The 22,373-nt window shown below is 33.7% G+C and overlaps 2 protein-coding genes and 2 long non-coding RNA genes across 6 annotated transcripts; 2 read left to right on the plus strand and 2 right to left on the minus strand.

The window, feature by feature from the left end:
- Positions 1-4,127: 4,127 nt before the first annotated feature.
- On the minus strand, positions 4,128-4,893 carry LOC144552012 (uncharacterized). Its single transcript, XR_013510919.1, has 2 exons — positions 4,803-4,893; positions 4,128-4,491 (listed from the first exon to the last, which is right to left on the minus strand). It is a non-coding gene; the product is annotated as an uncharacterized LOC144552012 (long non-coding RNA).
- Positions 4,894-12,682: 7,789 nt separating this feature from the next.
- On the plus strand, positions 12,683-15,341 carry LOC144551675 (putative transcription factor At5g61620). 3 transcript variants are annotated; one of them, XM_078299738.1, is made up of 6 exons: positions 12,692-13,054; positions 13,509-13,720; positions 13,958-14,050; positions 14,328-14,396; positions 14,738-14,949; positions 15,106-15,341. In XM_078299738.1, the coding sequence occupies exons 1-5, from the start codon at positions 12,817-12,819 to the stop codon at positions 14,909-14,911; spliced, it is 786 nt and encodes a 261-aa protein (XP_078155864.1). In that variant the 5' UTR covers positions 12,692-12,816; the 3' UTR covers positions 14,912-14,949; positions 15,106-15,341. The 3 variants fall into 3 exon arrangements, with proteins under 3 accessions (XP_078155865.1, XP_078155864.1, XP_078155863.1); XM_078299739.1 differs by having other exon boundaries at positions 12,683-13,054; positions 14,741-15,341; XM_078299737.1 differs by having other exon boundaries at positions 14,738-15,341.
- Positions 15,342-17,594: 2,253 nt separating this feature from the next.
- On the minus strand, positions 17,595-22,116 carry LOC144551691 (RWD domain-containing protein). Its single transcript, XM_078299761.1, has 7 exons — positions 21,863-22,116; positions 21,302-21,340; positions 21,065-21,202; positions 20,575-20,714; positions 18,925-19,019; positions 18,452-18,576; positions 17,595-18,211 (listed from the first exon to the last, which is right to left on the minus strand). The coding sequence occupies exons 1-7, from the start codon at positions 22,001-22,003 to the stop codon at positions 17,798-17,800; spliced, it is 1,092 nt and encodes a 363-aa protein (XP_078155887.1). The 5' UTR covers positions 22,004-22,116; the 3' UTR covers positions 17,595-17,797.
- On the plus strand, positions 19,027-20,545 carry LOC144551692 (uncharacterized). Its single transcript, XR_013510857.1, has 2 exons — positions 19,027-19,784; positions 19,833-20,545. It is a non-coding gene; the product is annotated as an uncharacterized LOC144551692 (long non-coding RNA).
- Positions 22,117-22,373: the final 257 nt, after the last annotated feature.

Genomic DNA, 22,373 nt, shown 5'->3' on the forward strand with positions numbered 1-22,373 from the left:
AATCCGTAGATTGATTTGTTTAACCTACAAATTATATTAGAATTGTTTTTCATTTTATGGCCGAGTGGTAGTGTCATGTGTCACACCCCGCGGCCACGGGTAGTAACAGTCCCCCGCCGTAAGCATACAACGCCGTGTATGCTTACAAGGCTAATCAAAATTTAAACCAACAACACGCAATTCAAAACAAGTTTCTAATATATATAATCAGAGTACACAGTCTGGACAGTAAATAATACAATATAAGTATCTCATCCGGATACCAACCACGAGGCCTACCCTAAATCTATACAACAAAACATATCTAGGGTCGTATACTGGTAAGCTACTAAGGCCTACTACTCTCGTGCCTCTCCGGAATCCATCGCACCAATACCTGTAAAATAACGGGGAAGGTGGGGGTGAGAATAAATTCTCAGTGCGAATTTTGCCACATATGAATTATTGGACTTGCAATCAAACTCTATATTCAACAATGAAACCCAAACAATAACAATGCAACAGTATATAAGAAAACATAAATAACAGAATGCCCCTACTCGACAACAGTTAATCAACCTGAAACACAGTTTACGGAATTTCCAAGATGGTTTTCAACACACAACATATATTTTGGCTTAACTCGATTCCTAACTCAGTTCATTAGGGCTGGTAGCAATTACAGATGTTCTTTCGAGCTGAACCGTTATCAAACCCACATCTGTAGGGTTACAAGCGCCTACAGATGGCCAACCAAGCTGAACCTTTATCGGACACCCATCTGCAATTGCTGTTTGGCTTAACCATTTCCTAAGGTTCGGTTACAAGTCACCAATACAGGTCAACTTGACACAAATGCAACACACGGAATCAAAGTTACCTATACAGGTCAACTTTGCTAAATCTCAAGCAAATATATCTCAAAGCCACACATACAGGTTAGTCTCACAAAATCATAACACATGGTCAACGGATAGCTCACCGTCACCTTATCCAGCCACCTTAACAGGTCGGTCTGGCAAATCCATAACAGGTCAAACGCATAAGTCAGCAGCGTCACCCTATCCAGCCACCTAAACAGGTCGGTCTGGCAAATTCTAACAGGTCAAACGCATAAGTCAGCAGCGTCACCCTATCCAGCCACCTAAACAGGTCGGCCTGGCAAATTCATAAACACCGGTCAACGGATAGGCCACCGTTACCTTAACCAGCCACCTAAACAGGTCGGCCTGGCAAATTCATTCACAACAAGAACAATTCATAGAACTAAACAATTAATAACCGTACCAACATGCCAATCAACCTTAACTAAAACCATTCAATCCTTCTCATTTATGCAAGAATCAATATGCAGTATGAATTCCAAAATATGCAACAATTAATCATTCAACATGACAAACGAATAAACAGTTTAATTCCTGAAAATAAAGTATCAAACAAGTCCAAGAATCCCGCACCTTTTTGACGAGCGTACCGCTTAAGCTAAGGATCGGACGTCTCGTATGGTCTCGCAAGTTCTTGCTCGACCGAGCCTACACCTATATCATACGTATACTAGGTTTAACATTGGTTCAGGGTCGAGAGGTTTACTCGAGTTACTTCTAGGGCTTATACCTTCCCTAATCAATTTCGATGTTTTTGGTATCAATTCGTTCGGTTCATTATTTCTTACCAAAATCCTCTAAAACCACACAAAATTCATCTAGGTCCTCGGGACCATACAAACTCCATTTGGTGACCATCAATCACCGTTTCACTACTTTGGTTCTCGGTTCAATTCAATCCACCGTTTGGTTAACCCTAATTTGGTCAAAACCTCAAATCGGCCGTTAAATGTTCTAAAAATTCACGATCAGGAGGCAACCCTACCGATTACAAGTCTAATTGGTCGGGTTAGGCAAATCAAATCACGATTATGCCAACTTTCAATTTTGGCACGAAACCCTAGAAATCAGATTTCATAAATCGGAAGAAATCGGGAAAAAGAATGACAAACAAACTAGTAAGAAGTGTAGAGGAACTAGTCCTCGAGCAATTCGAGCACAAATCTCGGGTTTAAAACGAGAATCCGAGAAATCGAGAAAATTCGAGGTTTCGAAAGTAAAAAGGAGAGAAAGAAATACCAAATAGAAGGGTTCTGAGAGATCCTCGGCTGCTTTCTCGGTTCCAAACTCGATTTCTCGCAACAATCGGGAGTCTGGAAGAAACGGAAACTCACGGGATCTTTTCCTTCTCTCTTAACCGAAAATAACTTAGAAATGGGGATAATGGTGAAGTGAGAGAGAGAGAAGGTTTAATTTGGGTTTTAGGGTTAAAATTACCCTGAATGCGGATTAGCCAATCCGCACTGCGGGTTACCTAATCCGCACTCGAGACTTAGTCGGTTGTCAGCCGAATCCAGGAAAAGTCCGAGCCTACTGCGGATGAACCTGATCCGCACTACGGTTCACCCTCATCCGCACTCACTACTTAGCCGATTTCAGGAAAATTCAGTGCAATACAGAAATTCATGAGTGCGGCTAAACTCATCCGCACTGCGGATCCCTCACCCGCACTCACTACTTAGTCATTTTTTTTGACAAAATTCCAGAAAAAGCCTGAGCCACTGCGGATGGCTTCCACCCGCACTGCGGTCAACCTAATCCGCACTGGGGCTATAAAATTCCGAAATCTCGAAATTTCGACGCGGTTTCAATTCACAATTAACTTACTTATTTAGGGGAACCTTAATTAAGGTTTAAACTTCCATTTTATTAACATGATTTATCGATTCTTTCTTTTAAATCATTCGAATTTAATTGTAAAAATTTCATAACGTAACATCATGTACACCTCCTCTTCAAGTGTTCCTTGAAGAAAAGCATTTTTTACATCCATTTGGTATAGGTTCCAATCATTGTTTACCGCAATAGAAAATAAAATTCTAACGGTATTCATTTTTGCTACCGGTGCAAAGGTTTTGTTATAATCTATACCATAGGTTTGAGTATATCCTTTGGCCACTAATCTTGCTTTATACCGTTCTATGGAACCATCACTATTGAACTTGGTTTTATATACCCATTTGCATCCAACGGGTTTTTTATTTTTTGGTAATGAAACAATTACCCAAGTTTCATTTTTCTCAAGGGCTTTTAATTCTTCTTCCATGGCCTTGCACCATACCGGGTTTGTCATTGCTTCTTGGTAATTATTTGGCTCAATTTCTTTTTCAATAGAAGTAAGAAATGCATTGTATTCGGATGAAATATTTTTGTATGATACAAATTCTTCTATCGGATATTGTACCGTATAGGTTACAAAATCCCTAAGTCTAGTTGATGGTTGAGTTATTCTTGAGGATTTTCTTGTCATTGTAGTTTCTTCTTCCTCACTATTATTATTATTATTATTTTCTTCCTCCTCATTATTGTTATTATTATTATTATTTATTGCTTCTTCATGATTATTTGATTCATTTTCGTAGTCCTCATTTGGTATGAAATCTAAATCATCTAAGAGAGGTGCTATTGGTCTAACTTGATCATTTTTAAGTGGTTTATCATTAATCTCACTCTTTTTAAAATATGGTTCATCTTCACAAAATATCACATCTCTAGATATAAATATTTTTTTATTAATTGGGTCATAGCACTTATAGCCTTTTTTATATGGTGAATACCCTAAAAAAATAGCTTTTGTTGACATAAAATCAAACTTGTCTTTTCTTTTAATGTGAACAAAACATACACAACCAAAAACTCTTAAATGATCTAGATTCTTTTTTTGTTGGTAAAGAATTTCGGTTGGACTCTTATTTTCTAAAGTAACACTAGGTAATCTATTAATTAGATGTGTAGCACAAAGGATGGCATCCGACCAATATATTTTTGGAACATTATTTTGAAATAGTAATGCACGTGTTATTTCTAATAAATGTCTATTTTTTCTTTCCGACACTCCATTTTGTTCGGGAGTGTTTATGCAAGTTGTTTGATGTATAATTCTTTTTTCTTTAAAAAGACTAATAAAATTTTTATTTACAAATTCCGTTCCATTATCCGACCTAAAAATTTTAAGTTTAGCGTTGAATTAAGTTTCTATAAGACATAGAAATTCTCTAAAACACAAAAAAACCTCATCTTTTGATTTAAGTAAATACAACCATATAGCTTTAGAAAAATCATCAATAAATATCACAAAATACTTAAATCCATTATACGAATTAATTGGGGCCGGACCCCATACATCGGAGTGGACTAAATCAAACGAGGCTTCACTTCTACTAGTGGAAAGTGAAAAGGGAAGTCTCGTTTGTTTTGCCAACTTACATATATCACAATTAATACAACTAGAATTTGAAAAATTTAAAACACTATTTAAGATCTTGTTGGAGGGATGCCCAAGTCTCTTGTGCCATCTATCATAATTAATTGAGCTTGCGGAAGCACAAAATTTTAATTTTTCTAAGTCCAAAAGATAATGTCCATTTCTAAGAAATCCTTCACCAATCTTGTCCCCGGTTACCCGGTCCTGAAATATTACATTTTTATACGAGAATATTACATTACAGTTAAATTCTTGTGTTAATTTTCTAACCGAAAGTAAATTTATAGGAAATGTTTTTAAAAATAACACGTTACTAATTTTTTTGTTGCTCAAAACAATTTCCCCTAAACAATTGATTTTTTCTTTCATACCATTTGCTACGGTCACATATTGGTCATTTTTTGGTATTGTCAAATTTTCAAGGAAATTTTCATTTCCAAACATGTGATCGGTTGCACCACTATCAACAATTATTTGGTTAAATAAATTAAAATTATTTGAGTGAGATACAATACCACATGAGCTAGCAGAATTTTGAGCAAGCAACGCGGATAATTGTTGAAGAATCTGCTACATTTGATCCCCTGACCTGCTTGACCCGCCAGCTCCTTGCTTGCTTGAACCCGGTTCACTCAAATCATTTGGTTTATTAAACTTTTCATTTGGTTTAATTAAATGTGGTATTTCGGTTGAGGCAGAGAAGCCCCCACGCAAGCCTCCTTCTTTCTCTTTCTTTTTCTCTTCGTTCCAACCTCCTCCTCCGCCTCTCTTCGAATCCATCTCCGTCCACCACTTCGGCCGAAGGTTTGGATGAAGAAAATAACACTTCTCGGCCTTGTGACCCTCCTTCTTGCAATGAGAGCACTTCTCACCTCTTGAATTCGACCAATTTTGATGATTTTGAGAACTAGGGTTTCGGTGATTTTGGGGAAATCTTACGGCGTGGCCGTGGGGGTCGTGTCCCTCGCCATGGCTGGCTTGTGGACCCCCCATAGCCTCCCGAAGTGAATCCTCACGCTGAATTTGGTTGACTACCTCGGAGAAGGTAGGGAGCTCGGGTGCTCGAATGATTTGTGACCGAATGACCTCGTAGCTTGAATCAAGGCTGGTGAGGTATGAAAAGATTTGATCCTCCTCTTTTCGTTTTTTGAGTTCTTTAGCATTTGTTGTGAATTGTCTATAAACGTTGAGTTCATCGTATTTCTTTTTGTGAGAAGCTAGGTATTCCATATGGGTTCTGATTCCTTTTTTTTCTTGTTGAATTTCTAGATGGAGGCGATAAACATGAGAATGATTTTGTTGTTGCCCGTAAAAAGCCCGAATTTCTTCCCATAGTTCTTGTGAGGTGTTACAATCTTGGAGAAACAAGTCAATGACTTGTTGCTCCATGGACCCGTATAACAGAGACATAACTGTATGGTCTTCTTTTTGCCATTTTCGGATTATTAGTTTTTCGGCCTCAGTTGGTTTATTTGGGTCTAACGGTTTTGGTTTTGCCTTATCTCCTGTGATGAAATCAATTTTGTCCCTACCACTAAGGGTAATAGAGACTGATTTGGCCCATGATATATAATTCGTACCATTTAGCAATTGCGAAGTGAGTTTCGATGGGTTGGTAGCCTCGTAAGATTGCTGCCCCCATTGATCCATTTGTGCACTGCTTGTGGAGAATTTCTGCTTATGAGTATGATTGAGGGGTTATCGGAAGCTTGGAGCTTTGTCGGATTATTGGATATTATCAGAATCGAGCCTGTAGCTCTGATACCATGTTGATTTTATGATTTCTGAGGAGATTATATTTCTGGAATATATATGTTATATTTATTACAACAGTTCCTACATCTATTTATACTAAAATTCTATCTAAGTTACCGTTTGTACTATTTTGCTATTTATGTCTATACGGTACACGTTACCGTTTATTTTATTTCTATAAAAGCCTATTTCCTATTTTCTTTATTCTTGGCCTCTTGATCTATGATGAGTGTCTGAGATCAATTCTTCTATGTTTCTTCTTTATTTTCAACAATGGGGGACACCGATTGACTTAGAGGTCCTCCAGAACTTAAATATATTCAATATTATAGTACATTTTTTGTGTTTTCGGGGGATCTCTAAGCCAATCTGCGGCGGGGGTCGCAGATTGGCTGTGTGGCCCGGGTAAATATGGAAATTTCCAAAGAGGAGGGTTCCAATGCCTCATTTTTGTTATATATCATCATACCTCATATTTTATATTTTCATTCTCTTCATATTCAAAGTCTAAATTGTCGATCCGAACCGTTCAACATGATATCCATACTAAAATATGGTTAGGGATGAAATTTTTTTACTAATTTTTAAGATATGTAGAAAATCACTATTTTTTGAACGGTTCAAAAACAGTGATTTTGTACCTATCTTAAAAAATAGCAAAAAAATTTCAAAAAATATAAAATTCCATCTCCATGCATATTTTAGTATAAATATTTTGTTGAACGGTTCGGATCAACAATTTGGACTTTGAAAACGAAAATATAAAATATGAGGTATGATGAGGTATGAAAAAAATGAGGCATTGGAACCCTCCTCATTTCCAAAATCTAGGGTGTTTTGGTTTATTTTTATTTTTTTTTATGCTACAAGTAAAAAGTTCGGCGCAATCGATTAATTTTGTATGAAATTTTTTTATGAAATCAAATTATATATTTTCAGGATTTCATCCGCTATTTTTTATATAAATAACATTTTTGTAACGTTTTTAAAATATACGAGTTCCTCCTTATCCAGAAAATATAATAAAATAATCTTAGAGAATATACAATTGATTTCTTATATTATTTTGATATGTAGATTAAATTAGATGGTTTAAATCAATTATTGGTGATATGGTAACTTGTGTCATTGTTTAAATGGTTTGATAAAAATCCAATTTCCAGATAACACCGTTATTTTTTAGGAATATTTTTTAATATAATTTGGACCATCTGATTTGATCATATTCCTCTCAATAATTAATACAAATATCTACTACCATCGTCATTACAGCATTATGGAAAGAAAAAAAAAGAAAAAAGGTGCATCTTTTTTAGTGGCACAACTTGATTTGTTATATTTTAATGGCATGTACTGTACATCACTAAAATATCTTAATTAGTGATTTTCTAGTCTTTTTATATACAAGTCTGAAGATTTTTCAAAGACTGATTTTTTTTTAATTTTGATGTATATTAATTGGTTTTACGCCTTTTTTAAACATTATATATTAATATAAACTTTAGAGATTTTTCATCTAAAAATCTATTTAATTCAAAGTGAAGCGGTAAAAAAAATAAAAAATGAATGCATAAAATAACTTGTAAAAAAAATTATTTTTTTATTCCAGCCGGGTACAATTGGAAAATAGTGACTTGGATTTAATTCCGGCCGAATAAAAAATACGGTGCCTATTTAGATATAGAGGGTCCGCTTTAAGATTCGTAAGAGCTTAAGAATGGTTTAGATTTAGTAATTCTACTCTGATAACCTGAGAGAATAAAAAAAAAACATTTCATAAAAAGTTTATTTTAATTAAATCCTTTAGTTTATGAAAATGAGGTCAACAAAAAAGACATAATTTCTTAGCCAATTTGTATTAATATTTTTATTTGAGAACCATATAATTAATATTCACCTTTTATTGTCTTTAATTTGGCTGCCCTGTCTGCCCACGTGAATTCCCTTTTGCTTCATGACTTGTTAATAATTTAAAAAAAAATGGACGGTGGTTAGGATTTGAGTTTGAGTTTGCATCCTTCAAATATTATTTTAATTTCTTTATCTGTTTCTTTAAAGTCAAGCTCTACTTTGTAAAGTTTCTTTATCTTTCATATTTGTCATGGCAAGCACAAAATGTTGTGCTCTGTACAGCCTGTTTATTATTATTATTATTATTATTTATTATTTTTTGTGACAAGTATCTTCCAAGAAATTGTAAAATGTTCCTTTTTTTCTTTTTTTCTTTTTTTCTTTTTTTCTTTTTTCTTTTTTCTTTTTACTTCAATGCAAAAAGAGGATACTAGATGTTGAACTTGGCATTTTTTTTTTATACTCTTCAAGTCTGTTTAGATCAAACCAACCTCCACTTTCAATAAATTGTATATTCTTTTTGGAATTTTCTTCTTCTATATTTTAGATAAATACAAAATTACTGTTTTCGAAAGATTTGGACCATCCAAAATAATTATTTTATATATATCTAAAAAATAGTAAAATGTTTCAAAAGATATAAAATTTGATCTCCAATCACATATTATTTTAATATAAAAATAATATTTTGCAATTTAATCTACTCTTACACTAATATGAAGCATTTAAAGGGTGAACCCATGCGATATGGCAATAATCACCTTATTAGATTTAGAATAATTATATGAATCCCTCTACTCTAGTTCTCTCTTTGTTTGGGTAATAATATTAGAGAAAAGTTGTACTATGGTCCCCACTAATTATATAGTTCTTCTTTTTCAATTCTGCATTTATCTCCGTGTCAATATTCATAGGTATAAATATTCAAAAGATAAAATATTAATACTTAAAAAAAAAAGATATTAATACTTTGATGCATAACTTGTTATAACCATCTCTTTCTCAATTCTCCAATAGTATCCATGTCAATCTTCTTCTAATAAAGTAGTGGAGACCCCGTATTCCCACATTAATCTTCCCAATAGTCCCTGCGTCAATCTTCTTCTAAAAAAAATAGTTACTCTCATAGGAATATATACTTCAGTGCATAGGTATAAATATTTGCAAAATAAGATATTAGTACTTGAAAAATAAAATATTAATACTTGATATGATCTAATGCTTGAAGGTTAAACTTTGTGCATTATATATACATATAAATATTTCAGTGCATAGGTATAAATATTTTATTATTTTTAGACGTCATCCAGCGCCATATGTTAAAAAAAAAAAAAAAAAAAAAATCAAGTTTTGTGGTCCCCACAGATAGGTATGGCAATATTAATACTTTTAGAAACGTGTATGCACCCCCCCCCCCCCCCCCCCCCCCCCATTGAGCGCCCTCCACAGATATTTATGGTGCATGAATGTTTGAGATATTTTATTGGGGAGACAATTATTTGTTCATCTAATAGGTATAAATACTTTCGTGCATAAGCATAAAGACTTTCATGCATATGTATTAATATTTTAGAAGAAAAAATTTCGACGCTGGAGATTTTGTGGTCTCCCGACAGGGTCTCCCGACAGTTATGGTAGCTATGTTGTGGAGACATTGCGAGGACATTTGGAGAGTTTGATTGGCAAGATCATTATTTATGTAAAAATTATTTAACTTATAAATATAAATATAAATATCTTTGAGCATAAAGATAAATATTTTTATGTATATAGATATTAATATTTTAAAAATAATAATAATGAAGTTATTACGCTCTTAAATAATTATAGTACGGAGACTGGAGAACTAGAGTCCGGAAACTGCTACGCGGGTCCTTAGATTTTTATTAGAGTGAGTCTATGGTACTATGCATATCACGGGTTGTTACCGTGTTACGGCTCTATATTCGAGTTTTCAAATCCTAACGGTCGATCCGAACCGTTCATCTTGTTCTCCATATTAATATGTGTTTGGAGACCAAATTTTACATTTTTTGAAATTTTTTTACTATTTTTTTAGATATTTAGAAAATCACTTGATCTGAAAATTCTGGACCATACAAAAACAGTGATTTTCAATTAATAAAAAAGAATAGTAAAAAAATTTTCAAAAAATGTAAAATTTGATCTCCAAACACATATTAATATGGAGAACAAGATAAACGGTTCGGATCGACCGTTAGAATTTGAAAACTCGAATATAGAACCATAACACAGTGCCAAATCGTAATATGCATAGTGCCATAGACTCACTCTTTTTATTATACAAAGGTTTTTGTAAAATAAGTTAAAATAGGAGGACAGTTGATATGTCATTGCGTTCTACAGTTCTACTCCTGCGAACTGATGGCAGTTTCGTTATTTTTGGCCATTATAGTGGCTAGAGATTAATGAAGTCAGATCTGTGCACCCGATTTGTTCGCCAGGAATAAAATATAGAGCCGTTAATCCAAGTGGATAATTTATGGAAAAAAAATATAACTGTAAAATTTTGGATGGGATTCCCTATTTCTTTTCCATTACTGACAATTACTTGTTTGACAAGAGACAAATTAGTAATTTAAATAAGAGGAAGGTTCAAATGTCTCAATTTTTTGTGTTTTATCTTTATTTTTAAGATCTTTAATAATTTAAGATTTAAAATTTAAAAGTCAAATTAAAACTGTTGGATATGATCTACATTATTTTATCTATGCACGTGTAAAAAATTGTGATATTTTAAATTTATTTTAGTTGTCATCAATAGCTTGTAAAAACGTACTAATGTGGATAATTTATAGACGTTGATTTTTCAAATCATTGATTCACATGAGAACAAAATTGAAATGTGATATTTTTTTATTTTTTTACCACAATGAGGAAATAACATAGATCACATCTAACGGTTTTATTTTAACGTTTATAATCTAAATTTTGATTTATTAACGTTTTTATCCATAAATTATTATCACTTATTATTTTCATCCATAAATTATTATTACTTTTAGTTTCTAAAATATTAAAATATTATTACTTTTAGTTTCTAAAATCTTCATTTGATGGATATGTCATCGAAATATCACTTATTATTACTTTTAGTTTCTAAAATATTAAAATATTTTTTTCATCCATAAATTATTTTATCTGTATCAAATTGATCCTATCTTGAACACCGGAGAAAATCTACCTTAGCATCCACGTGATAATATTTATGATGAAATGCATATAAATATATTTCTTAAAAAATCTAATTATACGAACTTTGACAATAGAATAATTTGATTCATTTGAAAAATCTATGACAGTTTGGTTACCGCCAATGACTAATCGACTGATTAATTAGCCTAAACAGATGTTTTTTACAATGCTTTTTACAACACTGCTCTAGACTAACTGTGGATGGATGATTTTTTTTTTTTTTTAATTGAATGTTATAGATAGGGCCAAAAAAAGACATGTGATACATTTAAGGATCAACTCAAAAATAAATTAAATGTTGAAATAATTATTGAAGATATTTTTTTGTATATAATGTCGGGTTATAATCTTTGTATGTGTCTGGATTTTAATGATAATGAATTAAAAGGATTGTATAAATGTAACCAAAATTTTGTACTATTCATATTAAAATTTTAGTACAATATTTATGTTGTGCATGGAAAATTAGTTCCCGGCAGAGCATGCATTTAAAACAAGGAGAACATATACTATTTTCTTTTCAGATACAATATTGTGATTGAAATCTATGCTTGAACAATTCTAGCTCGTATCAAAATTTTATGGTACATTCACTTTATATTTTGAAAATAATTATTAAATTAAGTTTTAAGTTATAGATTTGTTACCTATTATCTATTATATAGATAAGGTGTTTTTCGAATTCGAGTCAAGATAAGATTTTATTAATCATTCACCATAAAGTCATTCAAACTCCACTGTACAAGAACTTAAATAATTGTTTGATGGAATCTTTAATTGTAGGGGTGAAAACAGTATGGATAATATTCGATTTGTATTCGATCCGTATTTGAATATCCGTGTGTGATATGAATACTGATATGGTTTTACGTTTTAATTATCTGTATCCGAATAGTAGATATATGTCATATATTCTAATATATATTATGAAAAAAATATTGTTATTCACTATTATAATTAGATAAATATTACGAACTTTAATATTTTTATACTATTTTAATTATATCCGATCCGATCTGTATTCGTATCCGTATAAATCAACTGATATCCGATCCATATTCGTATCCGAAAAATAAAAAATAAATATGAATATAATTTTACCAATATCCGCTCCTTTTTCACCTCTATAATTAACTTTCTTTCAAATCAACCCAAAATTTGATAAACGTGCTATTTAAAAAAAGTTGAATTACAAAATTTATAATTTTAGTTTTTTTTTTAAAATTTAAATAATATTTTCAAAATATTAACTAGATATACATAAAAACGGAATGTGCATTAATACTATTTCAGTTTACTCTATAAGAGGTAAGTCTCTATATAACATAGCTCTATAAAACGTTTATTAATTATTATAGATACGTTGAAAAAGGAAATAAAATTGTTATCTCACAAAGAATAATAATAAAAAAAAAAAGCTTACTGTCACCATCCGGTGAGCCGGTGACAGAATCCAATCCAAACCGCCTTGTCCGTACTCACAAGGGCAAACTCGTTATTATTACCAACATCAGTGGCTCTTCCTCTTCGTCCTTCTAGAAAACCTTATAAAGAAGAAACCAAATCGAAAACCAGACAAAAAACGCAACATCCTCTCAACCCACTTTCTATCTATTCAACCAAACAAGAAACTAAATTATCGAAAAATATCCGTAAACTGAAAACAGAAAAAAAGGAAGGTGCTTGCTAGCTTTGCTTCCTCTATCAATGGAGAAGGGGTTGAAGCTGTTTGGTGTGCAAATTTTCAAGGAAATTGAGGAAGTCGAAGAAAGAGAAGAGGAGGAGGTCATGAGAAAGTGCGCCAGTATGGGCAATCTCGTGTCTTGTGCTGTTGGATCAACTGGAGAGAACGGTGGTGGGGAGAACAGCGGTTATCATTCAGATGGAGGTCTTCTCAAATCTTCTACGAAGAAGCGGCGTTCTGCTGGACAGGAGAGGAAGAGAGGTAGATCAATAGATCATCTCCAGTAAATATATTTATTTTTGCTTTTTGTATTCGTCAAAATATTTCTTCGGTTAATTAGCAAAAATCTCTGGTTTCTATATTGATTTGATGCATGTAATAAAGCAATCATATAATCATTCGTCAAAATATTTCTTCGGTTAATTAGCAAAAATCTCTGGTTTCTATATTGATTTGATGCATGTAATAAAGCAATCATATAATCTACCTATATATTGTTTACTTATGACTTAACACATTATTTACTGGTAGAGATTAGGTATCTGTTAGTTTCAGATTTGAAAGTTGTATTTCTTTGTTTAATTGGCACATCTAATTGTCAAGTATTTGAACAATTAAATACAAATTTATTAAAATCATATTGGTAGGCATCTGTTGCAAGACATACTTATTTGTGTTTTAATTCTAACAAATTGAAATTGATTTGTTTATTAAGGGATTCCATGGACAGAGGAAGAGCACAGAACGTTTCTGGCTGGACTGGAGAGGTTGGGTAAAGGTGACTGGAGAGGAATCTCTAGAAATTTTGTGACCACACGGACGCCTACTCAGGTGGCCAGCCATGCGCAGAAATATTTTCTCAGGCAGAGCAACCCCTCCAAGAAGAAGCGCCGATCCAGCCTTTTTGATGTTCAACTAACCAGAAAGGTTGATCATTTTTTTCTTTCTTTCTTTCTGATATTGTCATATTTTATTATATCTTTAGAATAAGGGCTTGTTTGGAATCTTTAATCAAATAAGAAATAAATTTGAGATATGTTAGATATATCTTGTTTTATTTTTAATTTTATATTTTTGGAATCTGACACTTTAGATATATGTCATATATTTTCTTATTCCTGTGTAAACTAAATGCTTTACTATCTTTTTATTCTGATATTTTAGGTGGCAGTTCCTGAGGCATCAACTGGATTTGCAAAGAAGCCCAGTGAAATAATCCGTGAAGAAAACTTCCCAATCAGTCCCTGCAATAATATGGTATTTCATTGTATATTCTAATTAGGGCCTGGATCTGCTGCTACAGGCAACTATGGCACAAACATGGCATGCAATGTGAACCACCAATTCGAATTCGCCAGATAAAGCTGTGGCTTATAGGGGCATCTTTTGATTTGTGCGATTCGAATTGAGTGACTCAAATCGTGCCATAGTTGCAAATTAGATCTGACCCTCAAATCTCCTTTCTATATTAATTTATTTTTTTCTGTATGAATGACAATAGCATCGCTTATCTCACTCATTTAAATTTCTGTAGGTGGCATCTGGAGGTATACAAATCCCAAATTTTGGAAACGGCCCATCACTATATAGCAGTTCGTCAAAGGTAATTGCTATATACAATTTTGATCAGTAGATAACAATTATATTGGCATTGTGACTGGTACGTACCTGGTTGTTATATTGCATTTCCCAAATAGTGTGAGCCCAAACTTATCAATCGTACCTTATTGAACAACTAATACTGCATTTATTCCTATATAACCTTGAATTCTGCAATCAATCTTCAATTTATTACCTAAGCCTGATTTGGCAATTAATTTCAGACATTCTAAGAAACTTACAGAAATAGTTATAAATCTTGACCATTAGTTACCTGCTGTCATGTGTACAATAACATTGAAAATGATGAGGTTCAATTTGTTGCTGATTTTGTCAAAATATTAGCAGGACATCTCCAGTGCGAACAAAGGACCACCACTACCCCTGGCCCCACCTGTTAGAGTCTCACGCCAATTTGACAATCCTACAGTTGAAAGCACTAATTTAGAGCTCAGCATTTCACTCAGTCTCTCCACAATGTCTTCTCATAGCACAACTGGTGCAATTAAAGTTCTATGAAAGAACAAGCAGTATATTTGCATTATAGTTTTGTATAGGTATGTCTTATGTTAGATTCTTTGATGTCAAAGTTTAGATGGTTCTGATCTTTATGCTAATAGCTGAGTTGTTAAATATGCAAGTTAATCAAAGAATCTATGTTGATGAGCTTATCTGATGAATTATATCTAGATCATGTGATGAATTATATCTAGATCATGCTATGCTGCTATATGATGTATGTTGTCTCCATATGTGAGGCATGTTGTGCAACAAGTGGTTAGGTAGAGGGAATGATGGATAATGTACAAGTGTATTGTAGCCTGTATAAGTCAACTTGACGATGTGGTATGGAATAGCTGCTATCCTCTGTTCCTATTTACTTTTTATTTCCCTGTAAATGAGTATATGTATCCTTGTAAGTTGTAAATTGTAAATTTCATGCCCAGCACAATCCTCTCTGCTATTATCTAGTAGGAACTTCATATCAGTAAATAGTAGCAGTTTCTGTTCTAAATGAGTAATTTCAGTTTTTGTGTTTTGGTGTTTCTAATTCAGCAATAGTGAGAACAATATGTGTACATTTGTATGGTTCTGATTCTATAATAATTAAATGATTGGTTCAGAAAGGGGTCTTTGAAAGCTATTTGTTAAAAATGGAATTAGGGGTAGTGATACTTCTCATGGAAAGACAAGTTTGTGGCTAATTATATGATGAGGTACACTGTAAACTCTATAGTGACGTCTCAAAATTAATGCATTACTTGACAAGATTTATTGGAACAATTAGTATTAACCTACAAATTAAGGGATAGCTAAAAATAAAAAAAAATGATACTGTACAGATATTTGTTGAAAGTAACCGTCAAAAAAGAATATAAGGTGGTTCAGTTCGGTGATACATAAACCACAGAAAGAAGCATGGAAGGTTTGATATAGTTCTCTGAGTAGTTGAGTACCTCTAGGATCTTAGATAAGAAAAAGGATAAAGAGATAAGATTCATTTTTATGATAGAAAATCTTGAATGATGCCAAAGCAGTGAATGTCAATAGCTGTCCCAGTATGTCAATAGCTGTCCCAGTTCCTGTCCCACAGGAACATAGAACGGTAAATTTACCAAACAGCCCTCCTTCAAAAATAATTTGCTAAGTTAGCCCAACGGCCTAGTCTCCGAATATTAATTGATTTTTCTATTCAAGGAAATATAAGTTATTGAAATATTAATTTGAATATAGATTTGTGCTCGTATTATTATTTTTTGTTTATTTTGACTATGTTGGAACAATGCAGAAAAAGTGACCATATACCGGAATTGTGTTTTCCCATTCAAAATTAAACTACAATATTTTCTAAAATAAAAAGAAATACTTTGACAAAAATGCAAACAAGGGCTAATTTGTAAATTTGAGAGAGAGAGAGAGGTGGTGGTCAGTTGTCAGTTGTCAGTTGTGAGTAAGAGGTTGCAAGTAAGGTTGTCTCTTACATGACATAAATATGGGGTTTTGTCTTTTTGGTTCCTGTCCAAACTCGAAACTACATTGAGTTGAGACCACAGAGATGTGTATGGCTCGGATTGTGCCTCTTCTCCCCCGTCTTAAAATGATTGGGACTTCATTTTTTAATTGAGTTTTACGTTTCGTGGTCCTTTTTCGGTTCGGACCATTTTGATGTTGGGTTTGGGTCCCTCTCTTCTAGAATAATATCTAGGAATAATAATTAAGTTTTAAATTAAGAATGTAAATAGTTTTTTTTTTAATCTTACTTTCGGATTAATAAGCCTGGGATCAGTGGCGGATTCATGATTTTCGTCAATGAAGAAACGCTGCATCTTTTGTAAAATTGTGAGGTAAAAAAAAAAATGCATCTGTACAGATAAGTCGGTTGCTAGATACAAATTATAATTACTACTGCAGTCCATTTATTACAACATCTCGTTTATTTACACGTGAAAAATATATTAACATGATAACATCGATCGCAGTCAATTGTTTGTTTGTTTGTTTCCAATTATATATGCTGTAAAAAACGGTAGGTCGAAATGATTACAGATTTTCTCTACCTTTGAAAATGGAGGTGCAAGCAACGGTCGCTATCTTTGCTTTATAGAGAAAGATCCATCTGCGGTTGATAAGGTGTTTGCTTAATTTACATGTGATCTTTGTTTATTTTATTTTATTTTATCAGATCCATCCAATACAAAATTAAAGACAAACCAAGTAAAATTTTCTAAGTGGGGTTTGCTGGTGGAGAAGAGAAGAGCTTCACATAAATCGAATCATGCTAGCATCTTTGTAGATAACAACATAGCAAATAACATCACTTGTAAATTAGGATACCAACTTTTAATTATATGATATCAAAAGTGGGAAAAAAAGGCGAAAGAAGACAACTTTTGAATGGTGCAACCACAATCAGAATCCACTGATCTCGTCAGTGTGTAAAATATTGGAATCTTAAAGTTTATAGAACTTGAAATGCTGGAGTTAATCCCATGAAAAGGTCCATGCGTCTTTTTTTTTTTTTTCAAAGCCTTTATTCTCAAATAAATTGGAGTAGACTAGAAATAAAATCCAATGGGAATCAACTACACAGGGATAGGAGAGTTTAGACACTGAATTATGATGATGGGAAAAAAATTAGGATTAAAGGTTGTTATAATAAATTGATTTGTAATTGAATAAAACACACCGCACACACCGGATAGATGTAAAATTTCAAAATATTACAAAGTGACTTTTGTCAAATAGATGTAAAATGTTCTTCTGGAGAAAAGGATAATCAGCTTTCATGCAGGAGAGCAATACAAAATAAACAAATCAAATTATAAAAAGGTACAACAATGAAAAATGTACCTTAATATGTTATTCCACTATAATATAAACCAAAATATTAGTATACAATACATGCTATTGCTCGGAAGTACTACTGTTGCCAACTTCCTTTTGCACCCACTGTTTTCTTGGGTGGTGCTGTTGTTTTCTTGAACCGCGCATTCTGTGCTTCCTTCTGACATTTGCATTTTTTTGCTTGTTGTGAGGTGCAGCAACCTCATTGGTTCGCTCTGTGCCATTTGCCATGCTGTCAACCACACCAATTTCTTCTTCTTCTTCAGCTGCATCTGCATCTGTAGCAGGTTGGGGCGTGGGAAGAGTGATGTACATACCAGGCTGTACGACTAAGTCTTTTTTGGGCTCGATTATACCCTTTTTCTCTTGTTGAAGTTTTAGTAAATCATCGAATTGTTTTCTACGGTCATCTTCAGATTTTGACTGGAGAAGCTCTTTTTCTGCTTCTTCTATTTGGTCTCTTTCTTCACCCAACTGGAAAGCAATATGAGTGTTATTTATTATTTGTGTTGTTTGTGTGTTTAATATTGGCTACAATTAGGTCAAGGTTTAATGAAGCATTAATCCTGTAGTAACAAATAGAAAACAGAAATGCACAATATAGTACTAGATACAAGCAGCAGGACAATTGTGGGTCAATTTGAACTAAATATTAAATTGTTGCTAAATGAACATGAGACCAACCAATACCAGTATACCACCATCCATTCATACCTGTATGGTAGGGTTTGAGCCCATGTAATGAAGCACATGCTCAATATCCTTTTTGTCGAATTCCTTCCTACAAACTGGGCAGTTTCCCTTATTTTCTTCATGTCGATTTACTGTTGGTTGTCCACCTGAGCTGGACAAGAAAAGTTTTTCTGTTTACTGCATGTAAATAAATTATTAAACAACTACATACATAATATTTTTAGCGGATTCGAGGTTTAAAGGGTCGGTGAAAGATTCAAAATGGAACTGCAGAATGCAGAGTCTCAACAAAAGAACACTTTTTATATTGGGTTGATCCGAAATTTCAACCAACATTTACCAATACCAGTACCAGAGATGATTGAAGAAGTAAATCAGCTTGTACTTGCAAATTTAATACCCAAATTAAAGCTTTATCCTAAAATCAGTACAAAAGAGGTGCCTAGTGACCAAACAGGTACCCAGACCCCAACAGAGGATGCACATAAGGATACCTCTCTGGCTTCTTGCTCCAACAGAATTTGTCCCATGGGCCTCATTTTCATTCTTCTGCTCATGAATCCATTTCCACCACCTGATTATGCACTCACTGCAAAAGGATAAATTGGTGACTAACCACAGTTTGAAAAACAATCTTATATCCCAATCTAATGTAACTAGGGGTGCAAACGGATCGGATAGTGGTAAAACCATATCCGTATCCGTTTTAATTTTCCGGATACGGATACAGATCGGATATTAGACAGATACGGATATCTGCTTTTTTATAATAGTGAATTATATAAATTTTTTCATAACATATATTAAACTACATGACATATATCTACTATTCGGATACATATAATAAATATTTAAAACCATATTCATATCTGTATCCACACGGGTATTCGGATATCGGATATCCGTATCTAATTTTCGGATATGGTCGGATAATATCCGATCCGTTTGCACCCCTAAATGTAACAATTCAGTAAAAGAATCATAGATTTGTAAAATCATAATTATCAATATGAATGCAGGCTGATACCTGTTAGAAATTTATTATAATATAAAACATCTATTATCCGACTGTTTGCACCCCTAAATGTAACAATTCAGTAAAAGAATCATAGATTTGTATAATCATAATTATCAATATGAATGCAGGCTGATACCTGTTAGAAAATTTATTATAATATAAAACATCATAGTAACTAAACATTTTAAAAACCTTCTAAAGGTCCAGCGTAGTGTAATAATTCAGTAAAAGGGTAATAAGTATGTAAAATAATTGCACTGTCACGTGACCCCTCCACTTAATTCAATATGTGGACATGCTTTATTTTTGTTAATGTTTTGAGAAGAAATAATTGAGGTTCTGTGATTCATAGGATGTGATGTATATTGAGAAGAAATAATTGAGGTTCTGTGATTCATAGGATGTGATGTATGGGTAGGCATCAGCTCCTATTAGTACCAACAATTTTCCCTTTCTTTTTTTGTAACATTAGCGATTTAATCACCTGGATTCTACTTTTGATGTCAGCACTATAATATAATTATCATCTACCGTTATCTCCAGGTATTGCGTTCTAAGAATATTATATACAAATATGCGTTATTTATTTGGTCCAACAGATAAATATAACAATTTACACATTATATACTCAATATCAAATATTTATTACTTCGATCATGATTTTTTCCAGCCATTGTTGTAATTGAAAGTGAAATGTTCTGCTCAAGTGGGATGCACCCCAAGTGAGGAGGAAGGGGGATTAGGATCTTAAGGTGAGATCGCCGCAAGTCCACTGCAACATATGGGGCACATATTTGGAAATTGTATTACTGATCTAACTATAATATGCTTCAACCTTCTAACACACAAGAGGTGCAAGTACATTTATTAACTGTCAAAGTTTCCAACAACACCCCATCTAAATTTTGGTTGGTGTCCTACTAGCATGACCCAGTGCTGATCTAGTTCAAGTGGGTTACTGGTTGAAATTTGCAGTTTTCTCTTGTTTCTAATTGATGTCAAAGCAGGCGTTTCTGGAGATATCAATATTTACCTTAATCTGGTATTCACATAGCTCTATGGTAACATTAAAATATAGGTTTACCATTGCATAGTACGAGAAATAATTTGTCTGTGGGAGTCAGACCTGTGAAAGCAGTGGTAACATGACATGAGCTTCATGAAAGGATGGAGGGTTAAATTGGCATTTTCAGGGAAGAGAGGATAGAGGCACAAGGGGCAATCACCTTCTGGGTGATTCATGCCTGACAGTATCTCAACTGCTTCCTATTCATTAATTCACACAGTTAAAATAACCAATAGATGCAAATAAACATAAACTTGACAAAGAGCATCATTAATTTTGTTTTTTAATTGTTCCTGACATGGTCATTACTTTCTTGAACCACTGAGGAGGAATTTAAAGAGAAAATTGGGTAAATTTGAAGGTTTGTGCCAAAATAGAATTGCAGCTTGCTGGTGTTGGTTAATTGAAAACTGAATTTAAACTCTAACCTTATGCACGAATTTAGCTTTATTTGAGTTAGTTAACCACAACAGTCCCAGGTTGAATGTTATCAAACTCTACCAGTCAATATGGTGACATACGAATCCAGACCCTTAGTTTAACAGTTTACCTCACACAAGGCTACTATCATCAAGCACCCATCAAGCTCAAGAGCTTTCTGACGCATGCGAGTAATTAAATATTTCTGTCGAGATACATCAAGGCCTTTCGATTCAATTACATACACCTGAGCAGGTTCCTTTGGATACTATAAGCAAAATATAAGACCAAATTATTAAAACTTTATACAAAGGAAAGCTCACAATTTCATAAGTAAGAACATATTTCTATAGGTATCAGTGTGCACCTGTGCTGATGTTCTTATCCCGATAATGGCTTCCACGAACTGGAAAAGGATAAATGGAAATGAGCAGCTGTTAGAAAATGGCAACCAGAAAAAAAAGGAGTCTTTCTTTTCTTTTTCTTTTTTTTTGTGGAGAAAAAGCCTGTTTAGCTGCCCATCTATTAATATAAAGTTCTTACAACTAACTACCTTCTTTGCATAAACCCCTATTGGTCCAAAACCCCTGGGTGCCCTATTGTCTCAGCCACACACACCCGGCATCCCAAACTAGCTACTGAACCCGGCTAACTAACCTATTAGCTGGGCAGTAGCAAGGTTTCAGCACACTTGAACATCATCGAACAGGAGTCTTTCTATCGCTAATCTACAAAACCAAATAAACAACAAAGAAACCAACTTTTTATGTTTCCCATTCTTCCTTTATCTGATCCCATGAGATACAGCACTAAATAATTTAATTTCCTATTGACTTCAACCAACCCAACTAAATATGCGATATTCTTTAGTCTAGAAGAAACAAAAGAAGCACAAAACAGCTTTCTTTTTTTAGTGGGATTGAAGAACCTGTTGAGAGGAATCCTCGGCAGTTCGAGGCACGATGTGCACGGTGAGATGTGGAGGGAACTCATCGATGACGCAACAGTCGTCTCCGTAAACCGCCTGGACCGCATCTACCTCGAGCCGCACCTCTTCTTCGTCCTCCATCGCCGCTTCTCGTCGTGCTTCCCAAAACGGAGAGGCGGCGAAGAGAGGAAGAACGGGTCCGACTGGAGACAAAGGAGAGATGGGGAAGGACCGAAAAATCGGGGAGTGCTAAAAGAAGTTCGACCTGGGACTAAATGAATTTGAGTTAGTTAACCGCAACCTTAGTATTAACTTGACGACCATCAATGAATTCAGATCCTCCCCGGTATCTAATAGGGAATCTTTTACGATTAATGGATCTGAACCGTTCTTTTTAACTAGACACGAATCTCAAAGTCCAATGAGGAGAATCTTTTACATTACCTGATAGGATACTCTTCCGTTTTGTTTGGGACTTTAGCTACTTGGTATTTAAAATCGAGAGGTCTAA

This window comes from Carex rostrata, chromosome 3 (genome assembly GCF_964058835.1).
Source record: "Carex rostrata chromosome 3, lpCarRost1.2, whole genome shotgun sequence".
Lineage (NCBI taxonomy): Eukaryota > Viridiplantae > Streptophyta > Magnoliopsida > Poales > Cyperaceae > Carex > Carex rostrata.